This window comes from Truncatella angustata (genome assembly GCF_020726525.1).
Source record: "Truncatella angustata strain MPI-SDFR-AT-0073 chromosome Unknown BKA67scaffold_7, whole genome shotgun sequence".
Classification (NCBI taxonomy): Eukaryota; Fungi; Ascomycota; class Sordariomycetes; order Amphisphaeriales; family Sporocadaceae; genus Truncatella; species Truncatella angustata.
The window spans coordinates 2,230,976-2,249,691 of NW_025763387.1; the positions used below are offsets into that span (position 1 = coordinate 2,230,976).

Genomic DNA, 18,716 nt, shown 5'->3' on the forward strand with positions numbered 1-18,716 from the left:
CGTATAAGATTCCTAAGCATAGCCTTCTACTTCATCAATTATGCAGTTGTGCTGTTATCTAGATGCAGATTCATATTCCATATATGATGTGATTTGACTCAACTCACGGTTAGAGTCTTGTAAAATAACATCTGATACGGTTTCAACAACGCACTGACTCGCATGGCCAAGCTTAGACTGTCATTCCGATATTGGCTGCGCCACCGCTTGCTGATGGCCATCCACCTTGGTTCAGAACAACTTAATGAAGAAGTTCTGGTCCGTCAATTTCGTCATCAGACTCCCAATCCTGGTGGCGGATTGAATGGTCTCTGCACGGTTTCATTAGTCGTCTGTTGCCACGCCGTGATTTCCGAAGGTTTTTTGCACGCACAACAGTGTCATAAGTGCTGAGAATTGATTCTTCACTTTTCACCAAAGCAGGGGTATCCTTGAATGTGTTCGTCTTCAGAAGCCGTGACCTGTGCTCCTCATCTTTTATATACCCAACGATAGCGTCTTGGTTTTCTTCGATGAAATTATCAGATAAATGACTCTCGCTGATCAAAGATTTGTAATTTTTCCGCCAGTTCGAGTCAAAAGCGTTGAGCCTCGCGAAGTTGGAAAACCCTGTCTGTCGGTTTCAAAGCGTCCCTCGAAACGGACTCTGGATCTTCTCGAGATCTGCGCTTATCCAATGGTGGCTCTTTTCCACGATCGAAGACACCAGCTAATGGGAAGTGCTTGAAAAGCCTTTCTGGTCTTCTTTCAGATTGTGGGGGAGGTCGAATTGGTGGTGGGCGCGGAGGCTGTGGTCTGTCCGTTGGCCACATTACCATATTAATGGATGAGTCGGGCTCAATGACCTTGTCCCAAACTTGCGGCAGTATAATCTCACCATCCTGTCCTAGAAGATCGTAATGTCCCTGTTCAACATGCGGTCCAATCACATCTACGTGCAAGAATGCTTGCTTAATAAGCTCTTCCATCCCCTGGACCACCAGAGATTAGTCAATTGCACTCTTCAGTTTGAACAGTAGTAAACGGGGATTACGTTCCATGTCTGACACAAGTGGAAGGGAAAGCTGAACTTGCGACCAACCGCATCTTTGAAACGGATTGGTGACTTGGTTTCACTTGCCTCGGCTGCAGCGGCTAACTTTTCGGCTTCCTTTTCATTCAACTCAGTCATCATCTTCTCAATAGCTTACAACGTGCTGCTAAGTTTTGCGTCTTATGCTGCTTTCTCTTCCGCAGCAGCTACCGCTGCAGTCTCTACTGGAATCTTGGCGCGTAAACCTTGCTCTGTCTTCAACAACATCTCTTCGATAAGCCCCCTCGGGTCTTCTTGCCTTGTGGTCAATGGTAGTGGTAGTTTTCTTTCGCTGGCCACAACAGGGTAAACGGTATCGATATCACCCATCCCGTTTGAAGTGGCAGAAATTGCATTCAATTCGACATCACTGATGTATAATTTCTGGTGTTCTGTTTCAAGATCCGCAGGCAAATAAACCGACGACGCGGGCAGCTGCTGCGCGGGTGGACGTCCGGTGCTGGCCACAGCACTCTTAATCTGATGCATCGATTCCGAGTTTTGCAACGCAAACTCTGATGTGATAATCATATCCGACTGCTCGAAAAACCTTGGAGACTTCGAGCGCGACTTCAGTCCAAAATCTGTGGTGTCCACGATGGTGGTCTCAGACGATGTGGATGAATCATTGCGGGACTTCATAGAGCGCGCGTGAGGAAGGCTATTTTGCGTAATATCATCACTGCCTATGTCGCTAGAGTTATCCTCGTACTGTGCTACAGATGCCGGCATGTTGAAACGGCTATGCACTCAGTTAGCGTCCGAACAATGCGATGTGATTACGATACTTACTACGAAGCGATTGTCATCAGTGTGTTGACTGATATCAAACGTTCCTGCAGCTGGTTCTTCAACGTTCGCAACTCTTCCTTCTTGACCGGTGTCCAACCAAAATGGCGCCAAGTCCTCACAATGCCACCTTTGCCCTGACTGAGTTCCCGCTGGTATTTTCTGCTACGCTCGTGAAAATTCTCTATAATATCTACAGACGAGAGAACAATACAAGCGATTCCGTAGTTAATGTATTTGGATAATGCCTTGCTGCTTACGAGATGACCGGCTTTGAGAAATGCCTGTTCCATATCACTGAGCTCAACCACCGCTTCTTGATACTCCATGGATGCTCTACGTGAATCTGATAGGATCTTGATAAGATCATAAGTGAGATTATATCCCGCAATGAAATTGCCTACGGAGTAACCGAACGACATGTTCGCTGGTGGGCAGGTATCGCGTGATACAAGTGCTATGGTATGAATACGAAGATGAGCAAAATCAAGTGCGAATTGATCGTTTGAATATCTGAATATGCTCAGTCTCGTCACCATCAAACCAGATCGTAAAGTAGCCCATCGATTTTGCCCTAGGAGGAGCCTAATGACTACACTACCACTAAATAATAATTCTGTCTACCTGATTGGCTTTCGAATGTGCATGAGTCTCGCTCTCATTGGCCTAGCGTGCAGCCTATAAAGCTGCAGTCATGGAGCACAGCCTCATTCAATGAGGGCTCGCAATTGAGAATCCTGTGGAATCCGGCTACAATTGATGATTCGGCCTGATTTGTCCTATTCCATCACTCTTGCCCATTTCAAAACGACATATCCGACACCTAAAGCGTACAATAATGCACGGACACTGCCTGCTGCCACTTCGAAAATTGGCGCATGATATAATTAATATGCTAGCCAAGGTTGAAAGGTGACAGCTGACCCTGAGATTCGAGTGGCAGGGATGATTAACTTACCGTTTTATTGCGCCACCCAAAAGGTCTACGAAGAAGCTTTAACAGACAAAAAACAAATTAAATTTTTTTCGCAACAAGAGAACAAAACGCTTTTCATGTTCCATGTAATAGGCATCTCTAATTCAACTGCCAACTAAGTAAAGGGTTCATAGCCTTCTAGGTGCCACATCGGGACCTGAGCCGTGCTGTGTACGTTAACCTGACCTTATGTGTGGGTTGCCTTAGGGTACGTTTGTGCTCCTTGATTGTCGTTTATGAGTATGGCCAGTGTTGCCCTTGTTAAAAAATAGACACTACTGACGCAGTCTATGAAAAGGTTATAATGAATCTATAAGGTTACGGGTAATTGTGACATGGCTTGCAGGTGGCTTGCAGGTGGCTTACGGGAATGCATCAACAGCTAGCAGGGGCGGGGCGAAAGCTGCAACTGCGAAGCCCAGTCGGCGATCTGTCACTGATTCGAAATATTTCGAAATATTACGTCGCTGATTTCATATTTCACGAATAGAGCTCTGGACTAGGGCAAGTAAAAGTTTATTAAAAAAAAAAAGGTTCTTTTTCGAAACAAAATCATTCAATTCTAATTTTCAAAAAAAAAAAAAAAAAAAAAAAAAAAAAAAACCCTTTTATTAATGTTACATATATTCGTCGAGATCATTTTTTAAGAACTGTAGTTTAGGTGTTGATTAACTATGGAGGTTAAACTTTTAGTCCTACAGTATGAAGCACTCCCTTAGAGTACGCAAATTCTCGATCACATCATCTAATAACGATGAAGACTTTATAGCTGCTCAAATACGACCCACGCAGGCATGTCTTGGCCCATAGGCCAGCGCAGTTTGTGCCCACAGCCGGATTCTATTTGATCATATCAGAGACCGAGATCTTGTACAGAGCCGCAATGACTGCACAGGTCTGCTGATCCGCGACAAAGTGGAACTTTACACAGTTCCCTACCATACCAGCCTGGGTAGTAGTCGGAGTCGCGACCCGGTTGCTTGGCTTCGTAGTGGTAGGCTTAGGGGTAGGTGTTGCGGACGGCGCTTCAAAGCCGATAATAGACACGCATACATATGCTTCTGCCCATAGCACTCCGCAAGTACTTCCAACTGAAGGATTCCAAGTCAGGAACTGCGCCAACGTAATGTGATTTGCATCGGCAACGGCCTGGCAGCCTGTGTCCTTTGGAACAAAGTAAAAAGCGTCGCAGTTATCAACCATGCCTGGCTGGATGGGTTTTGCAGTCACGATGCCGTTGCTAGGCTTAGCAGGCGAGGGTGTAGGTGTAGCTGAAGTAGTGGGCGCTTCGAAATCGATAACAGATACGCACACATATACTTCCGCCCACAGTCCTCCGCAGTTGGCTCCCACCGTGAGCTAAAGTGATGTAGTTTGTATCGGCAGCATCCTGAAGTAGAAAGCATCGCAGTTGTTGACCATTCCTGGCTGTATAGGCTGCGGTGTTGTAATTCCGTTGTCAGGCACCGTTGGTGTAGGCGTGGTCGTCTCTGATGAGCTTGACACTGACGGCTTTGGCTCATTCAGAGTCTCAACGCAATACGATCGATTTGTGAAAAAATTGTTACAACTTGGTGCAAGTGATGGGTTTAATGTTTAAGATTGTGGTAAGCACGAGGAAGGGGCAGGTATCTTCGACAAGCCCGAAATTAGAAAATTCACCGAAAGAGTGCGACCTACCCAGCGAAGTAAATCGGCCATCGAGATGCCCCATTGAGCTGGTACTTGAGTGCACTGAAGATTGCTGTCTGTAGTGTCGAGCCAGTAGTCACAATACTTGCTCGTGTTTGCGTCAAATTGAAATCCCGGCACTTCACCCCGTGAGTGAAGCCCGTTTCCGGTCACGGCGCAGAGGGCAAGCCTCAAAGCAGGAATAAAGGTCAAGGATAGTAGTCGCCGTAACATTATGAAGCGAATCGGAAAGTCTGAAGTGAAAAATTCAAAGATGACAAGCAATGTACGATATACACCCGATATATATATCGCAATGTGTCGGCGTTGTAGTTTAATTTGTACAAAGTTTTGTATCCCAAGCTCTCTTTGATATGACCACACGTAGGGTAGTATCCAAATTAACAGATTACCAAAACCGGTCACACTAGTCAATGTCATTGAATAAAGTTAAGCGAGAATGAATGAAGTCGATGTATAAAGCGTATAGGCAGAGTTCCGCTCGGGATGTCACCAATAAAAGTAAGAGCTTGTGTCAGCATGAGTAAAAGGATTTCGCTTGTGTTCCTTCTATCTTGGCAAAACCATCAGTCTCTATTCAATATTTGGGCGAGAACCAACGGAAAATATTTTAGGGCTGACTTTGATTTCAGTTCTTGACCAAAATAAAATCAACAATCGAACTTCAGTGCATTCTGTATACCGACTCCTCCAAACACCCGTGCAACCCTCGTATCCTTCTATATATTGGCTTCAGCTCTTGATCTTCGGCCAGGCAGCAGATATTGCCGTTGCATTATCTGGTCTATACTCTCTTTGCCATTGGCGTTCGTTCTGAAATGTTAGCATAGGTAATATATGAACCATCACCCGACGCAAGTCACGGACCATAGGAGTAATCTACATGCACAATAAGATTACTAACATAATCCGACTCATATGGGTATCATCTTTCTACCGATCAACCCTATCACCGCTGCTGGAAATACCGGCGGGACCATCAGATCTTACCCGCAGCTCCTTTGGAACGATATACCGGGTATGATGGTTGTCGGGGCTATAGGTCTCGAAGGTTTTGACTACGAAGATAATTCGAAGGGATATCAAGTGGACACTTATGCCCCAGGCGTCGATTTTCCTCAGCCTGGTGGAGGTTTAGTGGAGTCTGCAAGAGGGACACCATTTGGTAGGTACTTTATTTTGTTTTTTTGTCAAGACCTCTCGAATCGTCACGATGATTATTGATACCCAGCATGAATAGCTACTCCAATGGTGGCCGGTCTCGCTGCATATCTCCGTGCCCGCCCTCAGTATGGAGGATCAAAGTTGCCAACAGACGTGAGGCAAATTATTTATGACCTAGAAAGACCGCTTTCCTTCAAAAATGGCGGCAATCAACCGAATCTCATCTGGGACGGCCAAAGAGGCGTCACCAATTGTCTTGGAAATGTGCCAAGTGGTGAAAAACGCCTCTCCCAACAGCAGAGTACTGTCAATGACGATTCCGGCGACGATTTTGATGACGATTTTGGGGAAGGAGGCTCATGTCCATACAATTCCGGAAGCGGCAACCCTGGGAACAACCCAATGTGCATCTACGCTTCTTATGAATGGCGTCTCACATCAAATTTTCTTTTTCAGATAGAGCGACTAACTCGGGAATTTTACAGTACTCCAGCTTTTATTATATATATCTCAACCAACCAGCACACCTCCCGATTTTACCAGCGCCACTCCAACGCCCACAATAACGAATAGCGATATCCCTCCCAGTTCAACCTATCTATCAAGCACGACGGGGACCATCTGTAATGGTGGCCCGCGCGGAGCATCTTGCCAAACTACCACGTCATGTGCCAGCATTGGGCCCAGTTACTCCGCGCCCTTGTACATCAACCACGACGGGGACAACATGTAGTGTTGCCCCGGGCGGACAGGGCGAGGTGTGGTGTCAGATCACGACCGGATGTGTTCCCACCCCCGAACCCCCAAAACCTACCGACATTCCTCCTGGATCAACTTGTCTATCTTTTACGACAAAGGAAAGTTGTACTGCCCCCCCCCCCCCCCCCCCCCCCCCCCAAGGCGGGCAAGGTCAAATAGATTGCCAGATCACCAGCTCTTGTGTTAGTACTGGTCCAATCCCCACTTGTTTGTTCATCCAAGACGGAAACATTATGCAGCGTCGCCCAGGGTGGACAAGGCGTAATATCCTGCTATGTCACCAGCTCATGTGTTCCAACCTCCGAGCCCCCAAAACCTACCGAGAAGCCTACCAGCTCAACTTGTTTATCATCGGCAACGGAAACATTGTGTAGCGTCGCCCCAGGAGGACAAGGTGGAATATCCTGCTACGTCAGCAGTTCGTGTGCTAGCTTCGGTCCAACTCCTATGCCCAGGGCCCAAGTACTCCGGCGGGAATTTCCAAGCATAACGGGGACAGCATCGGTACCTACGTTGCTTGGTAACAACTAGTATCGGTCGACACCAGCTAGATTGACTGTTTAAAAATATCGCTGCCTAGGAAACAACCGATGCCACGTCAAGTTAGGCAGGTAATTCTCAGTCCTCCTGAAAATACCGGGGATTCTGTTGTTGATTCTAACTATTATCATTCTTTCGATCCATTCAATACCGTTTCTGTTGAGATACCATTTCTTTGCATGGCTATGCAAAATATTCATAATCTCGGGCGGCTCAGGCTACTCAGGGCGCATGACTGTCAATCGCTTGAGCCGGGCGTGAGTAAAAAGCGGCAATTCCGCTAGACCCTACCTGGTGGAAAAGATTCCCTGTAGACCCTCAAGTACTTGCACCATGGAGTTGATGAGAGTCGAAACTACGGCACATTGGAGCTCGGTGGAATGAAAACGAACTTGCATCGAGTTAGCAGTCTTGATCACAGTGAATGTAAAGGAGTCCTCGTCAGGGAGAGCCATCAGATCGTGACAGGCACAAGTCGACGGGCACTGGCGCGGGCGTGAGTCATCGATCCATATATGTCCGTCGAGAGTGTCGCCAGTAAAGAGGTAGCCACTTGTTACCATGTTAGCACGAAAGCTAAGCTGGAGAGGCACTCGCTATGAACATACTCGTCGAGCCCCTCTCTGAGTCGAAACATTGGCAATGTTTTGTCACCTCCGACCCCAGTGCTTTGCGCTTCCGAATAGTCGCACGATGGGCTGAATCGTGAAAGGAAAGCCAATGTGACGGTACTTCATGCCAAGGAGCCTTGTAGCAAATGTCAATATTACAAGCGTCCTAGAATTCAAGATACCGTTGCTAGATAGGTATCGAGTCGGACTGCCGCGAGAAGATGGCCGTCTTTACGTAATTGACGGGCAAGGCATCAATAAATGAGGCTAACAGCGCTGGCACTCTGTTACGGCCAACAGGCATATTTGCCTTACATCACAACTCGATGGTTCCGTGCCGATTCCCATTCGGTTTGAATTATGATTGGGCTCGCTGTAGGACTGCGTTCTAAGCTCACCCTTCCGTGTTTCGGGGTAACATTACGGGGAGCTTGGCTTCCAAGAGCTGACATTCGGGCTCCCAGAGTGGCCAATTCCCATTGTTTCGACGGTCCTAGTGGCCGGCAAGTCTAGTGTCATTCCGATTTGGAAGGGGGAAAAGCAGCCACTGGCACCACCGTCCCGTCTGGTAGATCTGAACTGCCCCGTTGTTCTAGCCTTGATGACACCTGTGTTCCCCTTGGAGTTTATGCTGGGAATATGATAGTGTGACACTGTGGGTGTGATCTGTTGCGCCGAACAAGCGGATGATGAATGATTCCCACGCTTTGCGGGTTCCGATACGAAATCTAAAAGTACCATCAGCCGAGCAGGCTATGAACTGGCCTTGAGATGCATGCTTGTAATTGAACCAAGTGTAGCGAGTGGTCCGATCAGAGTAAGTCCGAGTAGGAGTCACTGAAGCATGTGTGTTTTATGTCAAATAGGGGTGATGCGAAATCGCACATCCCTTTGAATTAGCCCGCCTATAGAAATTATACAGCATACACTGGAACGTAGCAAGAATATCCAATTAAGCAGGGTTCCAAATGGAAATCGAACCAGAACCAAGCCTATGCAGGAATCGACTTCATCATAACTTACTGAAAGGACTACATTGATGGGACGGATGTTCTACCGGTGGGAATCAGCGATGTACTACAAGGTCCCATATGGAAGTATCATGTATCGCAGCCCATGTTTAACCATAGTAAAGAGGTCGTCGCCCCTGTAACCGCTCATATCGTAAGCCTCGCCGCTGAAGAAGGCTTGTTCAGCATTTGCTCGCAAAATCCCGACCGGTTTAGGTGAGTGACCCAGAGAAGTAACATTGTCGAACGCGTCCATGTGCCTGCGCGCACACGCTAATGCCGTATCTTACAACGCTGTATCTGACAGCAGGCTGATCGAATGCGGTCGAGGGTAGGGGAATTGCCCGTTCGAGGCCGCACATCCTGTGAACGTACGCCCTCTGACATATAACCCTTTGACACCCCACCATATCGTGCGAACCCAGGCTTCTTCCACCTACCCATACCCAAGCTCATCATACTCCTGTCTTCAAGTGCCGCCCATATCCCAACGGTATATCATTTCAGGCACCACGATAAACATGTAGGTAGCTTCTCCGCAAGGCTAAAAATGGTCGGTGGAAGTAGACTAACCTGATATATTTCCAGGTCGTCCACGGGAGCCGTCAGGTCCGATTCAGGTCTATCTGCTCAGGAGTGTGAGGGCCCAGCCCGGCACAAGTTCAGCACGGCAGGTGCTACTTTGTTGATGGAGATCTATCGACGTCAGCCGGCACTAGACGATAGCTCCATGTACATGCGGTTTCGAGATGTCTCTGGAGATGCTCCGTCTGGTGCCGCAGACACTGTTCGCGCCGCCATAGAACGGATGGTCAAGGAGATCAAGGAGTTTGAGAAGGCGTATAGGAAGTGAACACATTGACTGGGATGATACATATACCAGAACAACGTTGATGTACAGTGTTCTTGGAATGAATGACAATGTCTAACAGGTCTTGGAAGCAATTGGAGGGCCTCGGTATCCCTGGGATGATTGCGGATTTCGAGCTTGAAGTGGAACGTTGGAGCATGTAATAATGATCTTTGATTAATGCGTGTCCCGTTATCGTTTCCATACAATATTCTCGTCTCATAGAGGTGGCAGCTCCTCCCTACAAATAGGGCACTGCAGTCTAAACCTCATCCAGCCTTCCAAGCAGGCACTATGGAAGATATGTCTACATGGCGTGACCATATACACCCTCCTGGCAAAGACACCCGTCACTCCACCATTGGGATCGCTTTCTCCCGCCTTGACAACAGGCACCTCGAGGATCTCGCGACAGATGGCGCAGTCGATACTGTGTATATTTGTAGCCCTGTTCGCGTCTCCGCCACTCTTGGTGCGTTCAAGGGTTGGCGAACTGGGAGCTGTATCGGAACCCATGGCCAAGCCGATAGGAAGGCTGCCGCTCTCGACTCCATCCTCACGGAGTATAGGATGATATTCCCACGCTTCGGGCATCCAGCCCTTTGGTATGCCGAATCGTGGACCCAGCACGTTCTGTGCGGCTAATATCCAGATCTGGACCCAGACCCAACCGGCGAGCACGGCAAAGGCCCTCCAGTCAGGTGTCGCAAATGCAAAGTTGTCTTTAAGGAGGTAAAAGTACGCGATAGGGAGGATGCGCAAGACAGACTGTCCGATCACAAACCGCCACGAGAGGGCGCGGCGACAGTTTCGATATATATTGCGGTAGATCTGAGGGGTCCACAATGAGAGGTAGATAAATGCAAGGGCGTTGAAGTATATAGAGCGCAAGACTGGTCGCCAGGTTGCAGCAGCAAGTGAAAGGAAGAGTATTGCGATGCCTAACATGATGAGTTGCCCGAATATGGTACCGATCGGTGTGGATCGGTTGCTCTGCGCGGTTGTTGTGTTCGCAGCAGTGGCCGGCAGTGGCAGGCCCAGTTGGGCACCGGTCATGTTCTCTAGGATTTCCGCATCTATATCTTGATCCGAAGGTATAATGATAGGTGGCGATGGCGGTCTCGGGGTTGCTCGCCTTGCAGCCGTAGATAATAAGGTGTTCGCCTCGGGGTCTACAGTGGTTGCCAGTGCAGGAGCTGGAGCTGGAGCTGGAGTAGCTGGCGGTAGAGGTGTGTTAGTCGTGGAGGTTGTTTGGCGCTCTCGGTCTCGTCTCCGCCATTCCGGCTCTTGTACCACATAGATCTCACTAAGAAAGCATATGCCAACTGTAGTAGCCAAACAAGATGCTCCCATAATGACCAAAGCAGGCAATAGCGTGTTGGACGCCGTCAACGCCCATGCTGCAGAACCGGAAAAAACGATTCCGTCAGCCAAAAGAGTCATGCTTGCTGTATAGAAGCTGATACGGCCAAGGGTTGATGGCGTGGAAGCTTCCTTCATTTGTAATTTCAAAAGCTGGACCTGGCAAAAGATGATGGCACCAAACCCTAACATCCAGTACCCGACATCGTGCAACCACTGTTCCTGCTTCCAGCCTGAAAGATGTTGACCTTCTGCGATCGGGAAGTCGGGGGGTCCCTTGGTTTCGAGCATGAATGCACAGTCGGGGGAATACATAACCGCAGACATCTGTAGCCTTGGTAGGCCGTCTTGTGGAGCGCCTCGGGGGAATCGAAGCTCATGCTCAAGCTCCTCGATAGCTTTGGCCACATTCTCTGGCCCGGTGAGGGATGGCTCGACATTGAGAACACCCTTGTCCAGCGGATGCGCCTGCATGTAAAATACATATTCACAATGAGGCGATGGCCCCAGTGGCTCCCCTGAATTGTCGCCAGACGCATCCCACGGGTTGCCGTGATCCGTGAAATATCGCTGCTCCTTCTTGGCCAGCATCTCGTCAAGTGTGCGGTTCAAGAGGGCCTGACTCGACTCGAAGTATTCTTGACGCGACGTAAGATGAGGCAGACCAAAGATACCAGCGTACTTCTCGCTCGTTGTCGTCAAGAGCAAGGCTCCCTGTCGCGGCCAGTGTACACCATGAAGTCGCATCTCTGCACTCGACCCAGACCCCTCCTCATCATCGATGGTCACTGTCGCCGAGACTGCCCTTGCCTTGACTTCTACAGGCAGTAGCTGCCCCTTTTTGTGGAGGTCTTCCTCCTTCGGCTCCGTGCCGGCAACCTCGTCGTCATGGACCCTCACGAGCATCTTGCCCTCCCGGCCAGTAATGTTCCTACTCCACTCGGCGGCCCACCCAAGCCACTCGACATCGGGAGTCATCTCGCTCAGATTGTAACTCGAATGGGTCCTCGACACGGACAGCTCTCTCCGGACCCAGGGCCCTCTCACGACGCCCGACAGATTCTGCCAGACGGGGGCGGCAGTGCTCGGCTCGCCCACCGCACTATGACTCCACTCCTCGCAGCGGTTCCTGAAGCGTCCAAGATCCTCCCAGGCAAAGCCATCCTCCTCGCGGAAGCCGGTGAGGTTCAGGTAGCGCGGCTCGAGGGTGCCGGGGAACAGGGGGTTTTCGTAGGCCAGCCGAGGCGAGAAGTCGCCCCACCCCGTGGTGTTGAGGACGCCGTGCGCGTGGCGCTGTCGGGTGAGGCGGGCGTGGGTGAGGGAGGGCGCCTGCACGAATCCCGCGCCGTTGTCGTTGTTAGTGGCCCATAGCAGCATCAGGATGAGGATGAATATGATGCGCTGGTTCTCATTAGGTGGCGGCATGATGCCCTGGTTGCGCCCCCTGGCTGGTTTCGTTTTGTTTGCTTTGCATCTGTGTCATCGGCTCGATCGGGGGGTCCATTGCAGTGCCAAGTAGCACAGGAGAGAAGGTTGGTGTCGTGATCGGGATATATGAACCTGAAGGGAGCGTAAGCTTCAGGGTTGGAGAGCTAGAGGTCACTCACTGCAGCTGTTAACTGCCTACATTAGCTCCCTGTAGAGGAGCTTTGTGCTGCTTGTGCCTGTCCCACCGACGGCGGCAGCCAGCCGCTTTTCGGCACACCTCAGGGGTCTTCAGCGCTAGCATCCCTCGGGTTCCAGGCCGCAAACGCCTGGCTTGGTAGCTCTTGCGGGGAGGAGTACTCCCTCCGAGAAAGTTGTCTGCGCATTCTTCACGAGGCAGCAAGCGACAGAACGAACAAGAGCAGTACGCGGTCACCTGAAGAATCCGTCCGTCTTTATCACCGATTTCCCAGCGAGAAAACTGCACTGCACTCAAACCACCCGACGACAGTCCCACAATGTCCTCCAAGAAAAGCGAAACACCCGACAAGGCACCCGCCAATGTACGCACAACCGTCGCATAAACATTTGTCGGGTCGAGATCAGCCGCTGACCTGACCTCTTTCTAGTCCTCGGACGAGCTCACGGCGGTTGTCGAAGACCTGCTGAACTCGCTATCCAACAAGTTCGCCGGCGTTTCCACCGAGATCTTCGCCAAGATGGACGAGATGTCCCGGCGCCTAGACAACCTCGAAACGGCTTTGAAGGCGCAGCAGGACACTCCCAATTCCTCCACCTCGACCAAGTAATTGGAAAGCTGTACGAAACCAGAAATGAATTACGAGTAGAAAGAGCGGCAACTTTGGCGTTTGGGGAGCAAAACTAGAATTACAGGAGTTGCGGTTTGCGACGAGTACCCTACACTACGTTATGTCATGCAAGGAATGGTTAGAACTGAACCAGTGCAACCGTTCTCAAGTCTGACCAGGCAATTCGTTGCGGAAACGATGCCGGTTGGCAATACATGTATACTGAAGAGACGTTCAAACGACTAGGGTCATGGTCGTTGGAGGATAATCAATTAGGTTCAAGGGAATATACATGCTTTTGGTCTAGACTAGTCATAAAACCAAGAGTCCACCTGCCTGCCGTGTTCATTATCATTCTCAACCGCCAGCGCCTAGAGCTGCCCCTACAACTCGTCCTTGCTGCCAGTGACCTTCTCGGTGACGCTGTCAATGAACTGTCTGAGAATGTTGGTCTTGGTTGTAAGCTCATCAAGCTTGGTAGGAGCCAGGCCACCCTTCTTGATGATGCCATCCAGACGAGCGAGCTCCTTGGCGACGTACGTGTCGCTCTTGGACAGCTTGTCAAAGACACGGATGTAGTACTCGGCGTACTTGTACTGGGCATCCTGACCAAGGCCCTCGACGGCCTTCTTGGCCTCGGCAGCCAGGGCAGACAGAGTCTCGCCACCGGCGGCGAACTTCAAGGCGATATGGCTCAGGATGTCGATGGTGCCAGCCTTGGCAGTGAGACCACCGCCAGGGGTACGCTGAGTACCGACCTTCTCGTTGATGAAAGCAATGAGGTCAGCCTCCGTTCGGCCGCCGCTGTAGAGCTCGCCCTCGGTGGAGCCGGCAGGGAAGAACTTGATGGTGGGATAGCTGGACACGCCCTGCTCCTTGGCGGTAGCCTTTGCGTTCTCGGCCTCTGCATCGACCTTTCCGATGACGACGTGGTTCTCGAGAATGAAGTCCTCAGCCAGCTTTTCCCAGGTGGGAGCCAAGGTCTTGCAGTCTGTTACACGTTAGCTGGGGTCTGCTTCTGGCTTGATTCCGGCAGCAGTCTAACTTACGTCCGCACCAGGGAGCAGTGAAAGCAACGAAGGCATTCTTGTCGCTGCCAATGGTCTCCTTGAAAGTCTTGTCGTTCAGGTATTCGACCTGACTGGGCAGCTCAAGCTTGCGCTTGGCCTTCTCGCCGGTCTTCTCCACGATAAACTTGGTGAGGCTCTCTAGGTCACGGCCGCCATTGTAATCGGTAGGCTTGTCGCTCTTGCCGTCGAACCACTTCAGGGTAGGGAAGCCCTGAACGCCGAACCTCTTGCCGAGATCTCTCTCGGCGTCGGCGTCGACCTTGGCAATCTGGACGTTCTTGTTCGAAGCGAAGCCGGCGGCGAGCTCTTCGTAGACGGGGGCGAGCGTCTTGCAGTGACCGCACCAGGGGGCAAAGAACTCGACGAGGGTGGGCTTGCCGGACTTGAGGACGACGTCGTCGAAGTTGGCTGGGATCAGATCCAGAACAGCAGACTTGGCTGCCACAGCGGCAGCAAGGCCGGTGAGCACGAAGCTCTTCAGAAGCATCGTGGATTAGGTGTGCAGGGTTTCCTTGTGAATGGCAATGAAAAGACAACTATGGTCGGTTCGAGTGCGTGGATGGCCAAGAAGAAGTACAAGCCAATTAATAATTTGTGTGGAGGCTACGGAACAAAGACAAGCTGTCCTCGAGTTTGGGTTAATAATGCCATCCACTCCTCCATGGGGTCTAAGCTTACCTACAATAGCAAGCTGTCATGTCACCGCCAGTGTCAATCCCCCATTTGAAACATGGAAGTGGCGGGTTGTTTATCGATAAGCGTCGATACACAGTACAAGCACCTGTTACTGAGAGTCTCCATCACCCAGGCGCGGCATCTACTCGAATGGCAGTCGTCACAGGCTCAAACAGTCAGTACTTGGAGATTCCAATTATACCCAACATTAGTCAATAGGACCATAAAGTTTTGTCACATCTGCCTGCCCCCTCCCCTGCCCCCTTGTTGCTTCTTCGTCATGTCATAATAAAGTCACGGGAAGTACTGGCCAATTGTGGATTGGGCTATTCACCGTGGAGAATCTGCGACAGGAGCTTGGGCCACCCAATATGTAACTACCCTGGCCTGCGCTCAGAGGACATCAAAAGGATTACTACTATGTAGTCTACTAACCTTGGACTAGTGCAACCTTGGGCTGAACATTTGTCATGTCTATTATCTCACACTGCATTATTCCCACGACGATAGTTCTCGTCGTCGAGTAGTCAACCGTTGGATGAATAAGGCGATTTGCTGTTCGGCACTGTCAATCTGGTTCTCTGTGAATGGCACCCTATCATTCTCCATCACCAGAGTCTTACATAGTAAACTATGAAGCCTTTGTTAGCCGTCTTATCTGCATCCTACGAACAGTTCCAAAGTCAAGCATAGGTCTTCCCAGCATTCTCAAGTCCATGAAGGCGACGGGAGGCACAGGCAAAGACATCGCTGATGTCTTCGAATATTGTAAGAGTCTGTTTCCAAGCAGGATTTCGATAAAACCTGAAGGCGGAAGTTAAATGTCTTGACACCAGCCCATCCATTCCTCATATACCGCAGTGCATGGTGCAAGTTTGTCTTTTTACTTTCCCTTTTTTGCTCTCTCCCCCTTCTCTGGGTGGAAGTAGACCAATGATCTCCAGCAGAATTTGGGGGGAGGGCTGTCCATGAGCTCTTGGGCGTCAGTTTTGAAGCAGAGGGGGAAAGAAAAAAAAACTCTTTTTCTACTAAGTGTCTTTGACCTCGGAGGGTCGAATGATTTAAGTGATTCCTACGAGTAAATGGCGGTACTGGGATATTTCCAAGATTTTTGCTCATTGCATGCTTGCACTGTATGGCCATGATGTTGATCGTCTCCAACTTTTGGCCAACTGAAAATCTTGGAGTTGAACTTGTATTTACTCTCGTCGGTCCTCCAGCTCTCTTAGACTGTGGTTTTCTTTTCTCTCTCCCCCTTTTTTTTCCCTTTTCTTTTTTGCAGAGCTTAATCGCTAATCTTCATGGCCAACATCCCCATCAAGCTCAGAAGGGAGGATGAAGTCGGCGGCCACCAAGTTTATTTATTCATCAAACCCATAGTTGCTTGTATTTATGGAAGCGTAGATATAAACAATCGTGGGATTGCGATAATATGCTAACGCTGCCGGTCGGTTCTTTGTTGGGGGATGATCGAGCAGTTTCTAGTTGGAGGGTTGTCCGTGGAGTCAGATAGCTGATAAAAAGCTTAAGGTAGATTATCATGTGAAGCTCAGACAAAAGTGTTTGAAACTTTAGGACAGTTGAGCTAGTCTGCTATCACGGAATATATGAGTACTAGGGTAGCCGTCAAGCCAGGGCTCACACCCTTATTCTTTTTCTTTGTTCATGACACTTCACATAAGAATAAAGAAGGCCAGAAGTGATAAGAAAACTATGTCCCATTATTTTCTAGGTGTCTTCGCAGATACTGTTGCTCCAAGACTCCTTTGTGGGATGGTGTGTCCGGGGAGCAACGGCTGGACACAGAGTTGTCTATTTTAAATGGCAGGGCAATCACTGCAACAGACCGTGCTTGATATAATCACAAAAAAGAGAAGATAAGAAAACGAGAAGAAAGGTTATGTCTTAGCAGCTATGCGTCTCTAAGAGGTGGATATCCTCAGAGGCTTTTCAACTAATTGCTGGGTTCCAATAGCACCAAGGTAGAACGCCCTGATACATGAATTGATCTTGCAACCTGTAAATTCGATAGAAGCTATGGAGGAGCTGGAATATTATTCAAGTTGCGGTCTGTCAAGCTAACTGTCACACTGCCGGACCATTTTATGTGGCAGGCAAGTTAGGTCATTGTCACGATACATGAGCTCAACTAGCAGTAGCTGTGCTCTCGACGACAATACAGACTGGACACATGACTAACCAACAATGTCATTACGTCCGTCAGTCCTAGACACTACAGATACTATCCCGTTGACATTTCAATAATATTCATCTGGACCGGTGGTCTATAAAAGAACCAGTGTCAGTCATCACGGATATATCCCTTACAGGGAAGACAGATTCTAATGGCCACATTGAAAGGTTGGATGTTCGTTTGATGGCAACTAATCCCTTATCATTTATGTCCCATAGCTGTATTCTTCACATGTATTATGACCAGAATTTTTGGACGTGGTATATTTGCAAATGATATGTGATCAGCCTTTCACAAGAGTGAATACTGCGTAGCTAATTTGCTTGTGCACACAGAAGAAAAGAGGAATATCATGCACAGCAAGTCAAAAATGTGCATAGAAATGCGAAACAGGAAAAGGTACATAGGCTCTTGATTAATAATATATATAAATATGAGAAAAAGAGCTCTGCTCAGATTGCACTTGATCTGTGTTCCTGACTGATGTTTAACATAGTATTTCAGTTTGTAAACCATACAGGATCAGCACTCCATCTATTTATGCCACACGCCACGTCATCTAGGTGACCTTCGTGCCTGCCGGGATAGTGAATTCTGTGGTATGTGGACACACCCGAAGTCCACTCAAGCGCTGCTATTCCAAGTCGCCTCGCCCGTGACGAGCTCCCATACCGCCAGAGCGGCCGACAAGAGCCCCCTCTCGAGTCTCGATAATTGTCATAAGCATTTGGCCCAGACCTGCCGCGTATTCCTGAGCCTCGTCCTCAAGCACCTCACTCCATCCGACCATATCCTGGTCTCCTCGTTCAGGAGCCACACCAGACAGACGGCAACGAGAAATATCAAGATCCAATGCCAAGCTTGCCACTCGTGTTCGGTGCCGATACTCCCCAGAAACTGGTCCTCCAGGGCCACGGCGCGCCGCGCGTCGGCTCCGACGTTGGGTTTCAAGGACCATTTGCAGAAGTCCTCGCCGCGGAGTGCGAATCTGTTGGAAGCGAGGAGTTCACATTAGTATTTGCGCTGATACTCGACGCCAAGAACCAAACCCATGTATGTACAGCAAAGAGGAAGAAGAGAAAAGAGGAAGAAAACTTACTCCTCGCAGGCTAGGAGCCGGCCGGTGTACGAGCGGAGAGGACCCATGAATAAGGGGGCCGGTGCCATTATGGACTATGACGATTGATATTATAGTATATATATATGTATGTACTCTCTTCGTAGCAATTGACCCAGGGGTTTGGGCAATGATGCAGATACAAAAGAAAAGATAAGGGGTCCTTCCTGCAGGTTTTTGAATCAGGGGGAAAGGCGGTGCCTGGAGCGGGAAACGCTGAGTTCAATGTCTCAGGATTATCACAACTTAAAAAGTAGAGAGGCTGTACTATATACGTAAAAAGGTGCAGCCCAATCGAGGGGGTTTAAGTTTCTTTCGATTCCCGTGCGTAGACTTTTCTTTTTCTCGCGAGGAGGGGAACGTAGAGTTTTAAGCCGCAAAGAAAAAAAAGAAGGAGAACATAGGCGTCAATTCATTACTTATTGAAGCTTGGATTCCCATCTCCGTCTTGTCGTCAGAGCACACGAGTTTCGCTCTTGGTGGTGCAGCCAACTCAGCTGGACATCGTCCCAGTTGCACACTGTCCGTCAATACGGACGGTATGCAACCTCGCAGTAGCGGGAGACACAATTTGTTGAGCAACGTCCACCGTGTCACATGT

The 18,716-nt window shown here is 49.4% G+C and overlaps 7 protein-coding genes across 7 annotated transcripts; 3 read left to right on the top strand and 4 right to left on the bottom strand.

Moving 5' to 3' along the window:
* Positions 1–1,213: 1,213 nt before the first annotated feature.
* Positions 1,214–2,283, bottom strand: BKA67DRAFT_661886 (uncharacterized protein; the record flags this gene model as incomplete). Its single annotated transcript, XM_046107901.1, has 2 exons — positions 1,214–1,814; positions 1,865–2,283. 2 exons carry the CDS (start codon positions 2,281–2,283, stop codon positions 1,214–1,216), a joined length of 1,020 nt encoding a protein of 339 aa, XP_045955456.1.
* Positions 2,284–3,677: 1,394 nt separating this feature from the next.
* On the bottom strand, positions 3,678–4,742 carry BKA67DRAFT_538960 (uncharacterized protein; the record flags this gene model as incomplete). Its single annotated transcript, XM_046100554.1, has 2 exons — positions 3,678–4,196; positions 4,518–4,742. The coding sequence occupies 2 exons, from the start codon at positions 4,740–4,742 to the stop codon at positions 3,678–3,680; spliced, it is 744 nt and encodes a 247-aa protein (XP_045955457.1).
* Positions 4,743–5,447: 705 nt separating this feature from the next.
* BKA67DRAFT_538961 (uncharacterized protein) lies at positions 5,448–6,266 on the top strand (the record flags this gene model as incomplete). The annotated part of the gene is made up of 2 exons (XM_046100555.1): positions 5,448–5,694; positions 5,770–6,266. The coding sequence occupies 2 exons, from the start codon at positions 5,448–5,450 to the stop codon at positions 6,264–6,266; spliced, it is 744 nt and encodes a 247-aa protein (XP_045955458.1).
* A 2,112-nt stretch (positions 6,267–8,378) lies between these two features.
* BKA67DRAFT_538962 (uncharacterized protein) lies at positions 8,379–9,466 on the top strand (the record flags this gene model as incomplete). The annotated part of the gene is made up of 3 exons (XM_046100556.1): positions 8,379–8,420; positions 8,633–8,829; positions 9,202–9,466. The coding sequence occupies 3 exons, from the start codon at positions 8,379–8,381 to the stop codon at positions 9,464–9,466; spliced, it is 504 nt and encodes a 167-aa protein (XP_045955459.1).
* A 216-nt stretch (positions 9,467–9,682) lies between these two features.
* BKA67DRAFT_521857 (uncharacterized protein) lies at positions 9,683–12,250 on the bottom strand (the record flags this gene model as incomplete). Its single annotated transcript, XM_046098317.1, has 1 exon — positions 9,683–12,250. The coding sequence occupies one exon, from the start codon at positions 12,248–12,250 to the stop codon at positions 9,683–9,685; it is 2,568 nt and encodes an 855-aa protein (XP_045955460.1).
* A 333-nt stretch (positions 12,251–12,583) lies between these two features.
* Positions 12,584–13,313, top strand: BKA67DRAFT_576392 (heat shock factor-binding protein). The gene is made up of 2 exons (XM_046103569.1): positions 12,584–12,813; positions 12,880–13,313. Exons 1-2 carry the CDS (start codon positions 12,769–12,771, stop codon positions 13,057–13,059), a joined length of 225 nt encoding a protein of 74 aa, XP_045955461.1. The 5' UTR covers positions 12,584–12,768; the 3' UTR covers positions 13,060–13,313.
* Positions 13,314–13,442: 129 nt separating this feature from the next.
* On the bottom strand, positions 13,443–14,616 carry BKA67DRAFT_522312 (protein disulfide-isomerase tigA precursor; the record flags this gene model as incomplete). The annotated part of the gene is made up of 2 exons (XM_046098361.1): positions 13,443–14,050; positions 14,109–14,616. 2 exons carry the CDS (start codon positions 14,614–14,616, stop codon positions 13,443–13,445), a joined length of 1,116 nt encoding a protein of 371 aa, XP_045955462.1.
* Between the last annotated feature and the right edge of the window lie 4,100 nt (positions 14,617–18,716).

Coding starts and splice junctions, on each gene's coding strand:
- BKA67DRAFT_576392 (XM_046103569.1), top strand. CDS start 12,769: ATGTCCTCCAAGAAAAGCGAAACACCCGACAAGGCACCCGCCAAT. Junction 12,814..12,879: donor CCGACAAGGCACCCGCCAAT/GTACGCACAACC, acceptor ACCTCTTTCTAG/TCCTCGGACGAGCTCACGGC.